At 29.4% G+C, this 15832-nt stretch overlaps 4 protein-coding genes and 2 non-coding genes across 6 annotated transcripts; 4 read left to right on the top strand and 2 right to left on the bottom strand.

The window, feature by feature from the left end:
- Window positions 1–3151: 3151 nt before the first annotated feature.
- PWA37_003169 lies at window positions 3152–3223 on the bottom strand. Its single transcript has one exon. It is a non-coding gene; the product is annotated as a tRNA-Glu (tRNA).
- A 963-nt stretch (window positions 3224–4186) lies between these two features.
- On the top strand, window positions 4187–4262 carry PWA37_003168. Its single transcript has one exon. It is a non-coding gene; the product is annotated as a tRNA-Ala (tRNA).
- Window positions 4263–5095: 833 nt separating this feature from the next.
- Window positions 5096–5614, top strand: PWA37_003167 (uncharacterized protein; the record flags this gene model as incomplete). The annotated part of the gene is made up of 1 exon (XM_064859702.1): window positions 5096–5614. The coding sequence occupies one exon, from the start codon at window positions 5096–5098 to the stop codon at window positions 5612–5614; it is 519 nt and encodes a 172-aa protein (XP_064713075.1).
- A 1308-nt stretch (window positions 5615–6922) lies between these two features.
- On the top strand, window positions 6923–10342 carry HMG1 (hydroxymethylglutaryl-CoA reductase (NADPH) HMG1; the record flags this gene model as incomplete). The annotated part of the gene is made up of 1 exon (XM_064859701.1): window positions 6923–10342. One exon carries the CDS (start codon window positions 6923–6925, stop codon window positions 10340–10342), a length of 3420 nt encoding a protein of 1139 aa, XP_064713074.1.
- Window positions 10343–11333: 991 nt separating this feature from the next.
- WAR1 (War1p) lies at window positions 11334–14537 on the top strand (the record flags this gene model as incomplete). Its single annotated transcript, XM_064859700.1, has 1 exon — window positions 11334–14537. One exon carries the CDS (start codon window positions 11334–11336, stop codon window positions 14535–14537), a length of 3204 nt encoding a protein of 1067 aa, XP_064713073.1.
- A 263-nt stretch (window positions 14538–14800) lies between these two features.
- BET5 (TRAPP subunit BET5) lies at window positions 14801–15304 on the bottom strand (the record flags this gene model as incomplete). The annotated part of the gene is made up of 1 exon (XM_064859699.1): window positions 14801–15304. The coding sequence occupies one exon, from the start codon at window positions 15302–15304 to the stop codon at window positions 14801–14803; it is 504 nt and encodes a 167-aa protein (XP_064713072.1).
- Window positions 15305–15832: the final 528 nt, after the last annotated feature.

Genomic DNA, 15832 nt, shown 5'->3' with positions numbered 1-15832 from the left:
TGCATCTATATATATTGTAGCTTTTGGAAAAAAGGCAAAAAGAAGTTCTAACGACTTTTAAATATTATAAGTATCATTGCCGTCTTACACAATATAAGATAATTCATTAACCAAACAGATATTTTTTTACATTCTATTTCCTTCTTACTAGTATCATATATATCGACAATAATGACTACTGATAGATGATAGAACTAACCAACTTTTTTCTTCTTGCTTTGTATGATTTAAGCCTTTTTATGCAATATGAAGCTATTATTAATTTTAACCGTATTTCATAAAGTTGTGTGCTTTCCATATAACTTCAATTCTCACTGAACTTATACATGGACTATAATTTGGATACCAGATATTTGATGTAATTCTGTATTAACTAAAAAACACGAACATCATGCTAGTTTTTAAAATAAATAAAATCATTCGATATGATAATATATTATGTAACTCATTTCTTCGTTTGTGAATTCTAAAAAATAATGTAATATACAGCATACATAATATGTAATTACATAAGAATCAAATTCAATAAAGTATCAATGCAGAATATCTAATGTGTTTATATATGTTCAACATTAAATAAATATCAATTTAAATACCACATGTTGAATTTAACTGTTTCATAATTATTACTTGACGTAACATTTAATTTTCGTGATCTGGAAATAGTAATCATTGCCAACACACAAGGTAAAATTCTCAATAACTTAATGTTATATTCAAAAAAAATTACACAGTGTTTCCAGAACCGTTCTTTTTACTATCATTAGTCATATTAGAGTTAAATTAAAAATATGGCAAACATCAAAATCAGTAGCTTTTTTTCAATGAAACTTCTGAAAATAAGATTAAGCGAAGAAAATATAACATCTTGCTCAAAATAATTTAACTTTATTCATAAATATAAAAAATGAATAATAATACAAAAAAAGCTAACAACGATTAACTAATAAAAGAATTAATACAACTAATACTAGTTTTAAAAGCACTGATTTGACAAGTATATCCTTAAAATTATATTCAGATAGAGACCATTTCAAGTTTGTTTTATCACTAATATTGCCTGTTCTAATAAAGGGCTTGAAACACACTTAACAAATGCTGTAATATATTATTTTTTAATATCCAAATACAAAGCAATTTATACAAAATAATATATACATTAAGAATCTACAAAATTTTCCAAGAAAGGTATACATATTTGCTGAAATAGAACGTTCCAGAATAAATAGAGAGGCCAATTAGATTTTAGTAAATATTAATTTATAACAAAAAATGGAGAACATCTTGTTTACTTATTAGTAGATGTAAACAAGCCTTGTCAACAATTAGGTGCTGCGCATAGCTGGGATGTTCTAAGTATGAAAATACATAAAGCCAACACTTTTTTCATATCATGTTTCTTCCCTTATTCATCTTTTATAAATCATTCTTATATATTATGTATAACTAAAAAAACCGAAGAACTTAATCATAAATTTGTACACTATATATACTAATCTAACATTGAGAACATATACTATTTATTCAATAACTAAAGGCGCTAATTTTTAGCGCTAATTTTATATATAAAATAATGAATTGCACCATCTTATCAAATTATTTATAAGATAATATAGTTTTTTAAAAAAACTCTATTCTGACTTACCTAATTCTTAAGTCAAGACAAAAATGTGGTTTATTTTTACTACTTTCTAAAAATGTTGATATAAAGGATAACATATTTTAAAAAATAAAATATTATTACATTTATTACATATTTATATTAAATAGTACAGTTTGTCTGTTGAATAAATCTCCAGCAATTAAAAGAATATAACTCAACAACTCACTAATTTTACATACTCTTTCCCCCAAGAAATGTGGTAAAGTAAGTCTTAAATAACTTAATTAATAATCTAATAGGTAACACCGTTTAAGTTATAAATATTTTGAAGACAGCAATTATTGCAGACGATAAATCGATTATTCTACAATTTTAATGGAAAATATATTGAACAGTATTGCTTGTGCTTTTTTGGCCTTTTTCTACTTGTAATATACAAGTTATACATAAAAGAAAAACTAAGGAAGATATATTATTTTCTAAAAAGTATTATCCTTTTATATGTTTTCAGAACTCAATTCGCTATCTACTTTAATGTCTTAGTCAATTACCAATTTACATAATAATTATTAATAATAATAATTCAATGAAACCTCATGGAGTATTTTTGATAACAGGTTCTGGTAATAGTAGTAACACAACACATACTTCCAAATCTAACCAGAACCTTACATAATGTCAGCGGTAGTGACATCTTATTACACAGAAACTCCCTATTGTGCAATAAAAAGCCATTGCCATCGAGATTAAATATGATTCTAGTCGAATCTAAATTTACCTATTGTGTTCATATGCACTGTATTTATAAACTAGAAACTACTTAATACCACAACAAGACAGAACTTGTCGTGGTATGAACTGGCCTCTAATTTTATTAATTAGTCAGGAAGTGCAGAAAATATCTAACAGATATTATAATAGTCGAAGACAGTAATTGGTATAATCGGTATGCATTGGTAAATGACAGTTTATTACTGTCATTTCCATAAAAATTATTTTTGATTAGTTTTTCTGTATATTATGTGGTGTACAGATGTACAATAATATATGGGAAACCATTTTATTTTTCACCAAATATGCTTTTTAGAGATTTGAAAAGAAATGAAAAACTTTAAGAAGCCCTAAAGTAAATACAAAAATTTATACTGTATACACTATAAAATGAATATATTCATGTATTTGATACAAAAGTAAAACAAGCATCTATAACTTAATGATATCTGCCATTACCCTGTATGCTGAGGGCACCAACTTCCAACAATATAGATATATAAATATATCCCTAATTTAAGATAACCTAATAGTATACACTTATATACTATATATCTAAACTTATGTAATCCTTGGTCCCTTGTTCGTTCTTGTTCTTCTTCTTTTTGGTTGCTCTCTTGTGCTTATGTTGATTACTCCTGTTTTTATCTATGTTTGTAAAATTTGCAAAAAGGAAAGTTTAGAAAAATATCGTCAACCCTCATTTTTCTAAACAAACCCCAAACAGTAAAATCAGGGATATTACAGATTTCATATGTTAGAAAATTGCAAAAAACATTCCGATGCGGGGAGTCGAACCCCGGTCTCCACGGTGAAAGCGTGATGTGATAGCCGTTACACTACATCGGACTCGAGAGGACATTTTTTGGTGTGGAATAGAATAATTATAACCATCAAGATTACATAAGATCCTGAATAAATCTAGAACTATTTATTGTCTTAATAAGCCACATACGTGCTACAAAGTTAGATGCTGCATAATAAAAAGATTAGATTACATAAGATTTTGGCAAATCTAGAATTTACCTATTGTTTTTGTTGGAATTTGGAGCCTTCTGCGTCCATGGTAATGATAGACATCATTAAGTTATAGATACTTGTTATGTTTTTGTATTAAATACCTGTACATATTTATTATATAGTGTATTCAGTATACATTCTTTTATTTACTTTAAGTTTTCTTTTAAAGTTTTTCATTTCTTTTCAAATCTTCGAAAGACATATTTGGTGACAATTAAAATGTTTTCCTGATATTATGTACATCCGTACACCACATAATATATAGAAAAACTAATTAAAAATAATTCTTATGAAAATGACAGTAATAAACTCTCATTTTCCAACAGTTTTAATAAGTCTCATGTGTATTACTAATCACCATGATTAGAGAATTGGGATGCAGTTCTAATCCACTAAATTAATGTAATAAATTTTAGGATTGAACCAGTCAGATTATTAAGTACTAATTTAATGTACTAACCTGAATAATCGATCGAGCTCCAGAAAACATATAAAAGGACAACGTTTTCTGGAGATAAAAGACCATCTTCCATAACCGTTTCTTGTGAATAATATATATATTATATATCAACATAAATAAAAAAAACAAGCAAGTAACAAGTCAAGTAACTTCGAATAAGTACATTAGCTCGATATAAGCCGCTTAATATATAAGACCGTTTTAGTAATTATACTATCGACTATAGTTGATTACTGTCTCGATTATTTGAATTACTATTAATATTATTTGCGCTTCCCTGGAATACACAAAGAACTTCACCATACCATACTACAACAACTTTCAATATCGTCTGGGCGTGTGGCGTAGTTGGTAGCGCGCTCCCTTAGCATGGGAGAGGTCTTCGGTTCGATTCCGGACTCGTCCATCTTTATTTCTCAAAAATTTTTTGATAATGTGATTGTAATATCCCTACTATTACGGCATGTGTGATATAATAGATGAAAATCTATTATGAGGAATATACTCTTCTAAAACACTAAAATAGATAAGTACTTGTTCGTTGGTTGTCTATCTAAGATACATAAACTATCCTTTACACTAGGAGTAGCTAAGATACACAGAAATACTTATACTTACATAAACAAGAAAAACAAGAATATTGTCACCAACCAAAGAATTCACAAGATCGTCTATAATGACATCAAGACAACGTATGGCACAAAATGCATAAACTTTCATTAATTGATAATGGTCATACTACAAGAGATACCTTTTCTACATAACAAAATAGGGAAAACTTTTGTTGGCTCATTTGAGTACAAGTAGAACATGAACTATAGACTGGATAAGGAGTTCTGTAGATAAATATATATGAAGTTTACAAAAATAAAATAAAGAAAACGCATTGTTAGACAACGTATTTTTAAGACAATCAAAAATGGTACCAGAGTTATATATATCACAATGAAGTTTTTGTTCTTCTAGTCTTTTCTGTTAAAATATCTATATGTTATGTTCTTCATCTAATAGTCATGAACATTTATTTTAATATTTCTTTATTTTTTATTATATCATGAATCTCTATAACAAAAAAAATGAAAAATGAAAAAACAAAAAACAAAATGAATAATTTAAAAAATGGCTATAGGGAAAGAATTGAAAATATTTTTTTATACAATAATGGCACTTATCATTCAATAAAGAAAAAAAATTGACAGAAGAAACAGTTCGCCTTTTTCATTTTCCTTAATAAGTCCTGCATGGTTAGTGGTACATCATTTCAAATTTATTTAGAACCAGATCTTCCTAAATCGCTCTTTGATTTGCTTGAAAGTGATGATTTATCTTCCATTTTAAAGGATGAACAATCTGTTCAAATTAAAATTAAACTTGTTAGTATAGACCCTGAAGAGTTAATACCTAATGAAAAAGCAGAAAAAGAGGTGGATCATACGACAAATCCTGATTTATCTTCACTATATTTAGTAAGATACACTGGATCAGGCAATTCAGGTCTTAACGAGTTAGAAGACATTTTAGTATACTTAGAAAAAATGAAAGAAGAAAATGGAGAAGAAATAGAAGATAAAGATAACATGGAAGATCATCAAATGGATGAGTTTCAAGAATATGTGATTGCTAATTTAGGTACCAAAAGACCATTAACTAGTCAATATAAAATGGATTTAACTTTTACCAAAGAAACTGATGATGATGTACAGTTGGTGGTAAGAGGCCCAAGAGGCATGTTCATAACAGGTGCTTATATTCTAAATTAAGCTACTACGGCTGTGGATATATTTGATAGATGATAGGTTACTGAGTAGATTCTTTGGAATCATGGAAAATAAGAACCCAAAAAAAAAAAAGAATCAAATTTAAAATCAAATAACTTTTTTTGCCGTATTTTCTTGCTTTAGTATGTGGAGAACCTTGCTTACTGATATATGTTATATAATCTAAGTTATGTATGGACTTAAAAAAAAAAGGAATCATCGGATATTTAGTTTTCTTTAGTTTTTTTTTTCATTATTTTATTTTGACAGCGATACACCGTTAAATAATAGTATTGCATAGATCCAAGAACAGTTACTCTATCATAACCACAAAAGGAAACTACTTAAAAACACTTTTTTTATTATGAGAAAATTGTCAACCTTCCCTGTTTTTCTTTCTCTAGGGTGTCACCGTATGACTCTCTTATCTAGGAAAAACACGATTAAAAAGAATTTAGGATGTTTATTTACAAATGAGGAACAAAACAGAAAAAAAGGTTGAAATAACTAAAAATATTAACGTATTTTTTTTCTTTCTCTTATAATATCAACAAACACTATATTAGGGTATACCATAGAAAAAAAAACAAGATTTACTTTTATACAAATAGAATATCTAGGGCTATGGACAAAGGCAAAAAAAAACATAACTAAAGAGGTCTTTGATTTTTTCGCTGGCAGTTTGTAATTTTCCACGAACAAAGGAAGAAACAAAGAATATCATAAAAATAAAAAAGAACAGAAAGCTCGATTATTGTTTTCTTTTGTTATGGTGTTATTCCTCGAGCGACTTGAAAAAAAAAAAGGAAAAGCAAGAAACTCTATTATTATAATTCTCACTGAAAAAGAGAAGACCGATATAAACTTTCCGGAATAATTTTCTTTTTTGTGTAATATGCTCCTGCTCTTTACAGATTCTGCTCTTTGCTTATATATATAGATGAATTAAGGTTGAAACACCTGTCAGTGTCTATGTAAGCACTCAAACTAACAAATAAAGTGTAATTGATAGACAATTTTTTTTAAAGGTGAAATTAGCGTATTTAGAAGTATTCAAAAGAAAACTGATATCTGAGCATTATAGAACTTTAACATATTACAAATAAATCAAACAAACAAATTATATTTTTTTTTTCTTTTTTAGCACACTAATAACCATTATTATTACAATTTCAATCTAGTCCATATTTTATATTTTCCTATTTATTTCCTTATTTATTTATTTACCTATTTTATTACTCCTTTCCCTAAATATTTGTAGATTTGTTTAGTCTACATCTTTTTTCTTTCTTAATTTAACTTTAAAATAAAATGCCTTTATTCAGTAAAAAATTCAATATATTGGCTCCACCTTTAGCGCATCTAGCTAGATTCTCTGCTAGAAGACCAATCCACATTATTTTATTGATTCTTTTATGGTCAACCTTTGCATATGTTGCTACTATACAATATTATTTTAATGATATTTCTTTTGAATCTATAAAACATAATAACAATAGTCATAATATAAATAGCACTTTGAATTTACCAAGTTCGGATATCAGTTTTCTACAAAGTTGTTCGCATTACCTATATAATAACAATAACAAGGTTGCTAAGCATGATTTGACTTCAGTTTCCTTTGACCAAGTTATTAATTCTTTATCTGGAAATACACTTGTACCACATTATTACTTATCTCCATTAAAATTTATTGATTCTGAAAACATCCTACCCAATTTAAATAATTCTTTATACCAAATCAATGATACTCAATATATTTTATCAACTAATTCAAAGACCAGTGAAAAGATTATTGGCCAAAAATTTAACTGGAGATTACAAAGTCACTATAATCACGATATAATCAGTCAATTTTGGCAACAAAGACATTCCTTGTACCATACATTGATCAAATCCATCAATTCTTTATCTAAAGACTTTGAAAATACTGATTCTTTGAATTTTTTTATCATTTTAATGGCTTATTTAACGATGGGTTACACCTTTATTAATCTATATGAGGAAATGAAAAGTACCGGTTCAAAATTTTGGTTAAGCTTTGCCACTTTAATCAATTCTACTTGTGCGTTCTTTATTTCTCTATTTGTATCTCATTACGTTTTTCAAAAGGACGTGTCTATTTCAACTCTTTTACAAGGTATTCCATTCATCGTTGTAGTACTAGGTTTTAGACATCAAATCAAATTGGCTTCTTCTGTGCTATATAAATCCAACTTATATTCAAGTCATCTTTCTTCGAATGAACTTGGTACTACTTTAAGTCATCAAACCAACCATAATCATCATCAAACAAACGATAATATAATATATGATGCAATGGTAGAATATGGCGGCCGTTTTGTACAAGACACATCATTATGTCTGATTGCTTTTATCGGTTGCTCTCTTTACACTTACAAGTTATCAACACTTTCAAATTTCTCTCTTCTTTGTGCTTTAATCGTTTTATTCGAATTTATTTTAACCATCACTTTCTTCTCCGCTATATTATCTTTGAAATTGGAAATTAATTCAATCTATAAGTCCACACTTATCAAACAAACTTTGGAAGAAGATGGTGTGACACCACAAACTGCTGACATCATTTCTAATACTGATAATAATTCAATTTTAAAGGTCAATAAAAATTTCAAATCTGAAACTGCTATTGTTTTAGGTAAACTTGCTTTAATTGCCTGTTTAATTGTGATCAACATTATCAATTTCGTACCCCAATCATTATCTGTAATGAGCGCATTATTAAATTATAATTCAAATAATGATGTCTACAATAATTTAGCAACCTCTACTTCTATTCAATTAGACCCTATCTTACCAGATTTATTACAAAAAAATATTAACTTATTATCAAAGGGTAACATTATTGTTTCAGTGACTCCAATTCGTTATTATACCAAATCGACTTTTATTTATAATTTTAGTGACAATTTCATGGATTTGTTACATTATCTAAGTAAAGTTATTCGTGACAGATTTGTCAGTAAGGTGGTCTTTGTTTCTTTGATTATTAGTGCCTCTATCAACATATATTTATTAAATGCTGCTAAGATTCATACTAGTTACACTGTGGCTGAATTTTTGAAGAGAAGGAACAGTATCAAGTCCAAATTACTTTCTTCTTCACTTGGTGGTTCCAAAAATAAAGCCAATAAAATAACTGCCAATGATGACACACAATCACAAAGTAATAATTCTAGTGATACAATTAAAGATAACGACCAACAAGTTACTGTATCAAATGAAACACCTGCTTCTAGTTCCAAATCTAAAAAAAATAAACGTAAATCAAAAAATAAGAATAAGAACGCAGCAACTGTTCTTGAAGCCGAATCTGAAGTCGAAACACCAAAAACTTTAGCTGAATTAGAAATTATATTAAAAGAAGGTAACGTTGCTACATTGAATGATGAAGAAGTCACTGAATTAGTCACAAATAATAAATTACCATTATATGCCTTAGAAACCAAGTTAAAGGACACTACTAGGGCTGTTGCCATTCGTCGTCAAGCAATCTCGATTTTATCAGATTCCCCTGTTTTAGCCACTGAAAGATTACCATACAAGCATTATGATTATGATAGAGTCTTTGGTGCATGTTGTGAAAATGTCATAGGGTATATGCCTTTACCTGTTGGTGTGATTGGTCCTTTAGTCATAGATGGCGTTCCGTACCATATCCCAATGGCTACTACTGAAGGTTGTCTTGTTGCCTCTGCCATGCGTGGTTGTAAAGCTATCAATGCTGGTGGTGGTGCAATTACTGTATTAACTAAGGATGGTATGACAAGAGGTCCATGTGTCAGATTCCCAACTTTAACAAGATCTGGTGCTTGTAAAATTTGGTTAGATTCTGAAGAAGGTCAGACTAAAGTTAAAAAGGCATTTGATTCTACTTCCAGATTTGCTAGATTACAACATATTCAAACTGCTCTAGCTGGTGATTTATTGTTTATAAGATTTAGAACCACTACAGGTGATGCTATGGGTATGAATATGATTTCAAAGGGTGTAGAATTCGTCTTGAAACAAATGAGAGAAGAATTTGGTTGGGAAGATATGGAAATTGTTTCTGTATCTGGTAATTATTGTACTGATAAAAAACCTGCTGCCATCAATTGGATTGAAGGCCGTGGTAAGAGTGTCGTTGCAGAAGCTACTATTCCAGCTGAAACCGTGAAAAAAGTATTGAAAAGTGATGTCAAAGCACTAGTTGAATTAAATGTTTCCAAGAATTTAGTTGGTTCGGCTATGGCTGGTTCTGTAGGTGGATTTAATGCTCACGCAGCAAACCTGTTAACTGCTGTCTACTTAGCTTTAGGCCAAGACCCAGCCCAAAACGTGGAAAGTTCTAACTGTATAACGTTAATGAAAGAAGTTGATGGTGACTTAAGAATTTCTGTATCAATGCCATGTATTGAAGTTGGTACAATTGGGGGTGGTACTGTCTTAGAACCACAGGGTGCTATGTTAGATTTATTAGGAGTTCGCGGTCCTCATCCAACTAATCCAGGTAATAATGCTCGTCAATTGGCCAGAATTATTGCTTGTGCAGTTATGGCTGGTGAATTGTCCTTATGCGCTGCTTTAGCTGCTGGACATCTAGTGCAAAGTCATATGACCCATAACCGTGCAAAGAAACCAGATGCTACTCCTACACCCGCAGCAATTCAATCTCCCGCAGATTTACAAAGATTAAAGAAAGGATCACACGTTTGCATTAAATCATAACGTAGAATATAGTATACATGCATGCATTTCTATTTAATCCTTTTCTGCTGTGTATATACAAAATGTTAACATTACCACTCCTTTTTCGCCACTATCTACGATTCCCCTACATATTATTAAACCTATTTATTAAGTATACACATATTTAAACATATATTTATTCTCTTTACTGTCTTTAAAATCACTATTTTAACTCATTTATATAAAAATGATGTTTTATTTAATTAAAAAGGTACCCTTATATACAACGTTGATAATATTTTTTTATGTAATCGCCATGAACATGAACATGATATAAATCTTAATATCACTAATATTATTTTATTTTTAAAATGATACTCAATAATCTAACTTAACAAAGAAAACATTACTGTGAATGATGGTTTGTCTAAAATGTTTATACTTAATTCAGGTATAATTTGCTAATGAAACGTGAAGAAGGAAGATTATTTTGTGTATTTGATAGTATAATATGTTCATTTTGAAAGATTTAGATGGATATATCTCTTTTTTTTTTGCTATTTTCTATGACTCAGGTCTTCTGAAAAAACTTTTTTTTTTCGTAAAACACACGAAAATCTAAGTAAATCTGAAAAAAAAATGAAAAATGAAAAGAAAACAAACACTGTATCTTCTTTGGCAAATTTAAGGGTAAATGAACGGCTTGGCATACCTCGTTAACTGTGACAAAAAAAATTTGTCATGTAAGGAAAAATCTGCACAGTTTACATAAAACCCGGTAAATCTTCGTTAAAAAAGATGACTTCATTCAACATGGCTGTGAGAAAAGGTACATAGAAGACATCAGATATTCTATACATTAATTGGTACTAGCCAGCCATTACTACTTATTGTAATTTGAAATCAGTCTATAAAGGTCATTGGGAAATATATGAAGTAAACAGATATTCAGAGTACAAAACAGGAAATAAAAACTTTCACAAAAGAAGAAGATAGACAAGTCTGTTTCAGGGAATACAAAAACAAAAGTATGCATATATATACTGAAGATAATACTGATCTATGTACAACTGTCATCCAAGGTATACTAGATGACGATCCTAGGATTTTGGGTCCTACCAATCTAAAAAGTAATACGAAGGGGAAGAGTAAAAGAAATACATTTGCATGTGTTAGATGTCATAGTTTAAAACAAAAATGTGTTCCATCCGATCCTAACGATATATATAGAAAACCATGTGTTCGATGTTTAAAACGAGAAAAGAAATGTACATTTGATTTGGCAAAGAGAACTAGAAAGAGAAGGGCACGTACACCGATAAATGTTCCTGATATTGGAGATCGAACAAGTCCTATTGACAGCACATCATCTGTAAACTCAAACTCTATTGAATCCTCATCCATTACACAGTATTCTGCCACTACACAATCACGGGAACCTTATATGAGTACACCTATTACAAACAGTGTGGCTGTTGAAGTTGCATATGATCCCACTTCTACTCTTAGTACAGACAGAAAAAATGATAACACTGGTGTAGGAAATCACATTAACAAAAATACCAACATATACCAAAGCAATTTTCCACTAGATTCATCAGAAAATATAGTAGAATCGAATAATACTAAACCATACCAATCAGCGCCGCAGAATACAATGAAGATAGATGTATCTAACCAGCAACATAATAGCACCAATATTAATCAATTTAGCACAACGTTTTTGCCAATCCAAATGAACTCCCTAACAAAAAATAATTTATTAAACAATGAAAAATACTACACTGAATCCACCAATGCAGATAATAATGTGTCATCTGGATACAATCCCGTCACATCCCAGGAGAATTTAAAACAGCCTTCTACACAAATTGTTAATAGCAACAATCAAAATATTAGTAATATATGTCTGAATTCGACTGGATTGGACTTACTTCAGACTGCAATTTTTTCCAACCAAGATACTACAAAAAAATCCTCAAATGAACTAAGCAATGAAATAACTACTGTGAACCATGCTCCACAAAAGATCATTACACCCTCAACCACAACTCTTAATATCCAGACCTCTTCCGACAGAAAGGAGCAACCTACTACTAACATATTGAACAAGCATAAAGAACTAGCATTTATGGATAAACCAACCAATAAAAGCAATATTAGCGCTATTGCTGTTAAGAAAAAGACACAATACCACATGAATCATGAATTTAAAAGAAACCTACGGTCATTATTAATATTGCTAAAGGGGAAAGTCAGTGGGATTTTCAATAAATTTAACTTGTGGTCTACACAATGGAATAAGTTAGTTGAAAATAGTTTATTTTTGCCAACTATTTCGGATCCTGTTTATCTTGGGATTATATCCATGGAAGAAGCTGAATTAAGATTAAAACTATACTCAGAGGTAATTGCCCGTGAAAGCAGATTACCTTTTGTTTGTATACGGGATGACGCCTCCATTAATGATATTCGTAAGGATAAACCAATATTTTTCTCTGTGGTTATGTCTATTGTTTCAAAAGTTATGACAGAAGAACAAACAACACGTGACACTGTAATGAAGTTAGATAGTTTTGTTATTAATTTGATAACTATTCAAATATTTAAGTTGAATAATAAATCAATTGAAGTTATCGAGGCATTAGTAACATTATGCATGTGGTATAATTTTCTTGAATGGTCTAACAAAACACGATACCACTTATTCAACTATATTTGTTGTTGCTTTCTAAAAGATCTGAGTCCCGCTTCTGTTAATCGAGTATTTGGAATGTTTAATGATGAGGCCCCAAATAAAAGTCAAGCACCAAGGAGAAGTCTATTAGAACAAGCTGAAAATGGCCCAAGACTGACATTATTAGTATATATATCTGCCCTGAATATTTCGATTTACTTGAAACAAACAATACATGTACGATGGAGTTTTATTACAGAGAATGCAATTGAAGATATAAAGCAAAACATAGACGATTTAAAAGCTTGTCTTGAAGCAAGTAAGAACACAAACGATAATACAACATCTTTAAGTCTTCAAATAGAGGGATGTGAAACATTAATAACTTTTTCTAAATTAAATCATTTATTAGAAAAGATACATATTCATTTACATGAAATCAAAGATATAAAATACGATGAAGCATTGTCAAATTATAAATTAGCTGAACAATACATTCAGGGGTTAATTGATATATACCAAAAGGAATTAGATGAAGTTTTCAAAGGAATTCCAAATTCTCGTCCTCGTGTGTTAGCGTTTTACTATTCTGTGGAAGCATACTTACACCAATTCACATTAAATGATTATATACACTTTGAAGCAATAGAAAAAAATGCAGATCTCCCAGATAATGTAACAAAAGCATTTTTAAGGTGTTATGAATGCTGTACTAAATCTTTAATGGAATTTTTAAAATTGTCAGACACTTTAATAGCATCTTTACCTCTTTTTCATATGTCAAGAATTATTTACATTGTAGGGGTATTAATATTAAAATTACGATATGCTGCTGTGTCAATACCTTCTTTTCACCATTTTGCTACCATTACTGATGGTACTATAGATCTAGTAAAACAAGTATCAACCAGTTTGGAAAGCGCATCCAGAAAATACCCTTATAACAATGGGTTATATAAATTTCAATATGTGATAGCCTTATTTGGTCAAACATATGCAACAAGAGTTACAGAATTAGCAGAAAGAATGGAGCATAACGAACAGCACGCAAAAATGAATAAGAATATTCAATTTAATACACAATTGATGTATAGTGAAGATGTCAACTCACGTCAATTGTATTTGAATCCTATGAATTTAAATACTATTAATAATCAGATCAACACTGTTAATAATGCTAATTTTGTACCTAAATTAAACAATGAAAACAATACTATTAAAGTGGAGTTATCAAATCATAATAATAATAGTGCTCTAAATGGTGATGCACGTTTAAATGTATATTTAGATTCTAAGCAAAACTCTACTGTCTCCAATAATAAAGAATTTCCCATTGAAAAAAATAAAAATGGATTCCCATTTCAGTTAAATCCTTTATCAGGAGCCACTAATAAAACTAATATGATAAATGATCAATTACCACTACTTAAAGATTCTTCACCATCAATTGCAAGTGATAATTTGAATGAATATTTGACTGATATGAATTCTTTAGCATTAGGTTATGACGCCTTAAACGATGAATTCTGGACAGATTTACTTTTCAGTGGTATGTAATTATATTAAATATAAATATTCACTATGGATAAAATAAACATATATATATTGTAATGATATTCGGTAAATATTTACCGAATATCATTACATCTTCATGCTGTTATGTTGTTTCTGTAAAACTTTCCTAAATAGTATGTAAAAAGATAAGATAACAAGGAAAGAGAAAAAAGTGTACCTTTATCTTTGAAAATGCTTATCCACCCATATAACCATCTCCTTCTCTAAATACATATAAATTTATTTATATTTATCAATAAGATAATTTAATTCAACATTGGTTGCAAGAATGCCTCTAAAGTGTTGATAAAATGTCTATTATTAATCTTTTTAACGCCTTGACCTCGTTGTTCTTTTGGATTCAATGCAAAATCATATGGCGAAAGAAAATTATGAACCACATGTTTAATATAAATATGACTATAGATGTAATGTAATACTTGTGAATAGTTTTGTTGTTTAAAATCTGTTATCAAAATAAACCAAAGACCAGTAGCTGTTTGCATCGTATGAATTCTAAATTTACCAGTAGATATGGATCTAATATTATTGTTTATTTGATTGTCAGATATTGAGGTTGATAGTTTTTGAGTAATTGAGTTCAAAGAAAATATCATCCCATATAATAACTTCCCTATCTCATCATTTTGTTTTGAGTTTATAGTGCCACTACTCAGAGCATTGGGATTATTTGTGTTACTACCTAGAGTCCATTCTCTTTCAAATATACAGTTGCAATGTTTATCAAAAATCCAAAATGAATATATCATCACTGAATAATCTAAAAATCCTTTCTAAAAGAAACTAACTGATCTATAGTGTTCGGTAAACTTTTGTGAATTATCAATGGCAACACACACACTATAATAAAGATATGTCTAACTTTTACAAGTGCTATAAGGTTAAGAAATATGCTATTCTTTTACCAACAGCTCAGCCCTACAACACAGCAATTCTTCACGTCAAAATTGCATTTTCTGTTTTATGCTTCTACCTCTTATTTTTATTTTTATTTTTATTTTTATTTTTATTTTTATTTTTACCTATTTTCAATTTTGGTTGTTCGCTGTCATGTACTTTGGTATAGTCACTATAACATATATCAAAACAAATAATGTGCAGTTGAAGAAGCCAAAAGCGTTTGAAAAGTAAGTCTTCTGCACCCTAACCCTTTATACCACTACTTACTATCATTTATCTATGGTTGTGCAGGATGATACATGTGTATAAATTAGCTCATTTAAAGCGGAGTCAATTAAAAGACAAGAAGCATAATCGTGAAGAATAAATTCAATCTA

This window comes from Arxiozyma heterogenica (assembly GCF_036370985.1).
Source record: "Arxiozyma heterogenica strain weizmannii chromosome Unknown scaffold_27, whole genome shotgun sequence".
NCBI lineage: Eukaryota > Fungi > Ascomycota > Saccharomycetes > Saccharomycetales > Saccharomycetaceae > Arxiozyma > Arxiozyma heterogenica.
This window is presented reverse-complemented; position numbering and strand designations above follow the sequence as displayed.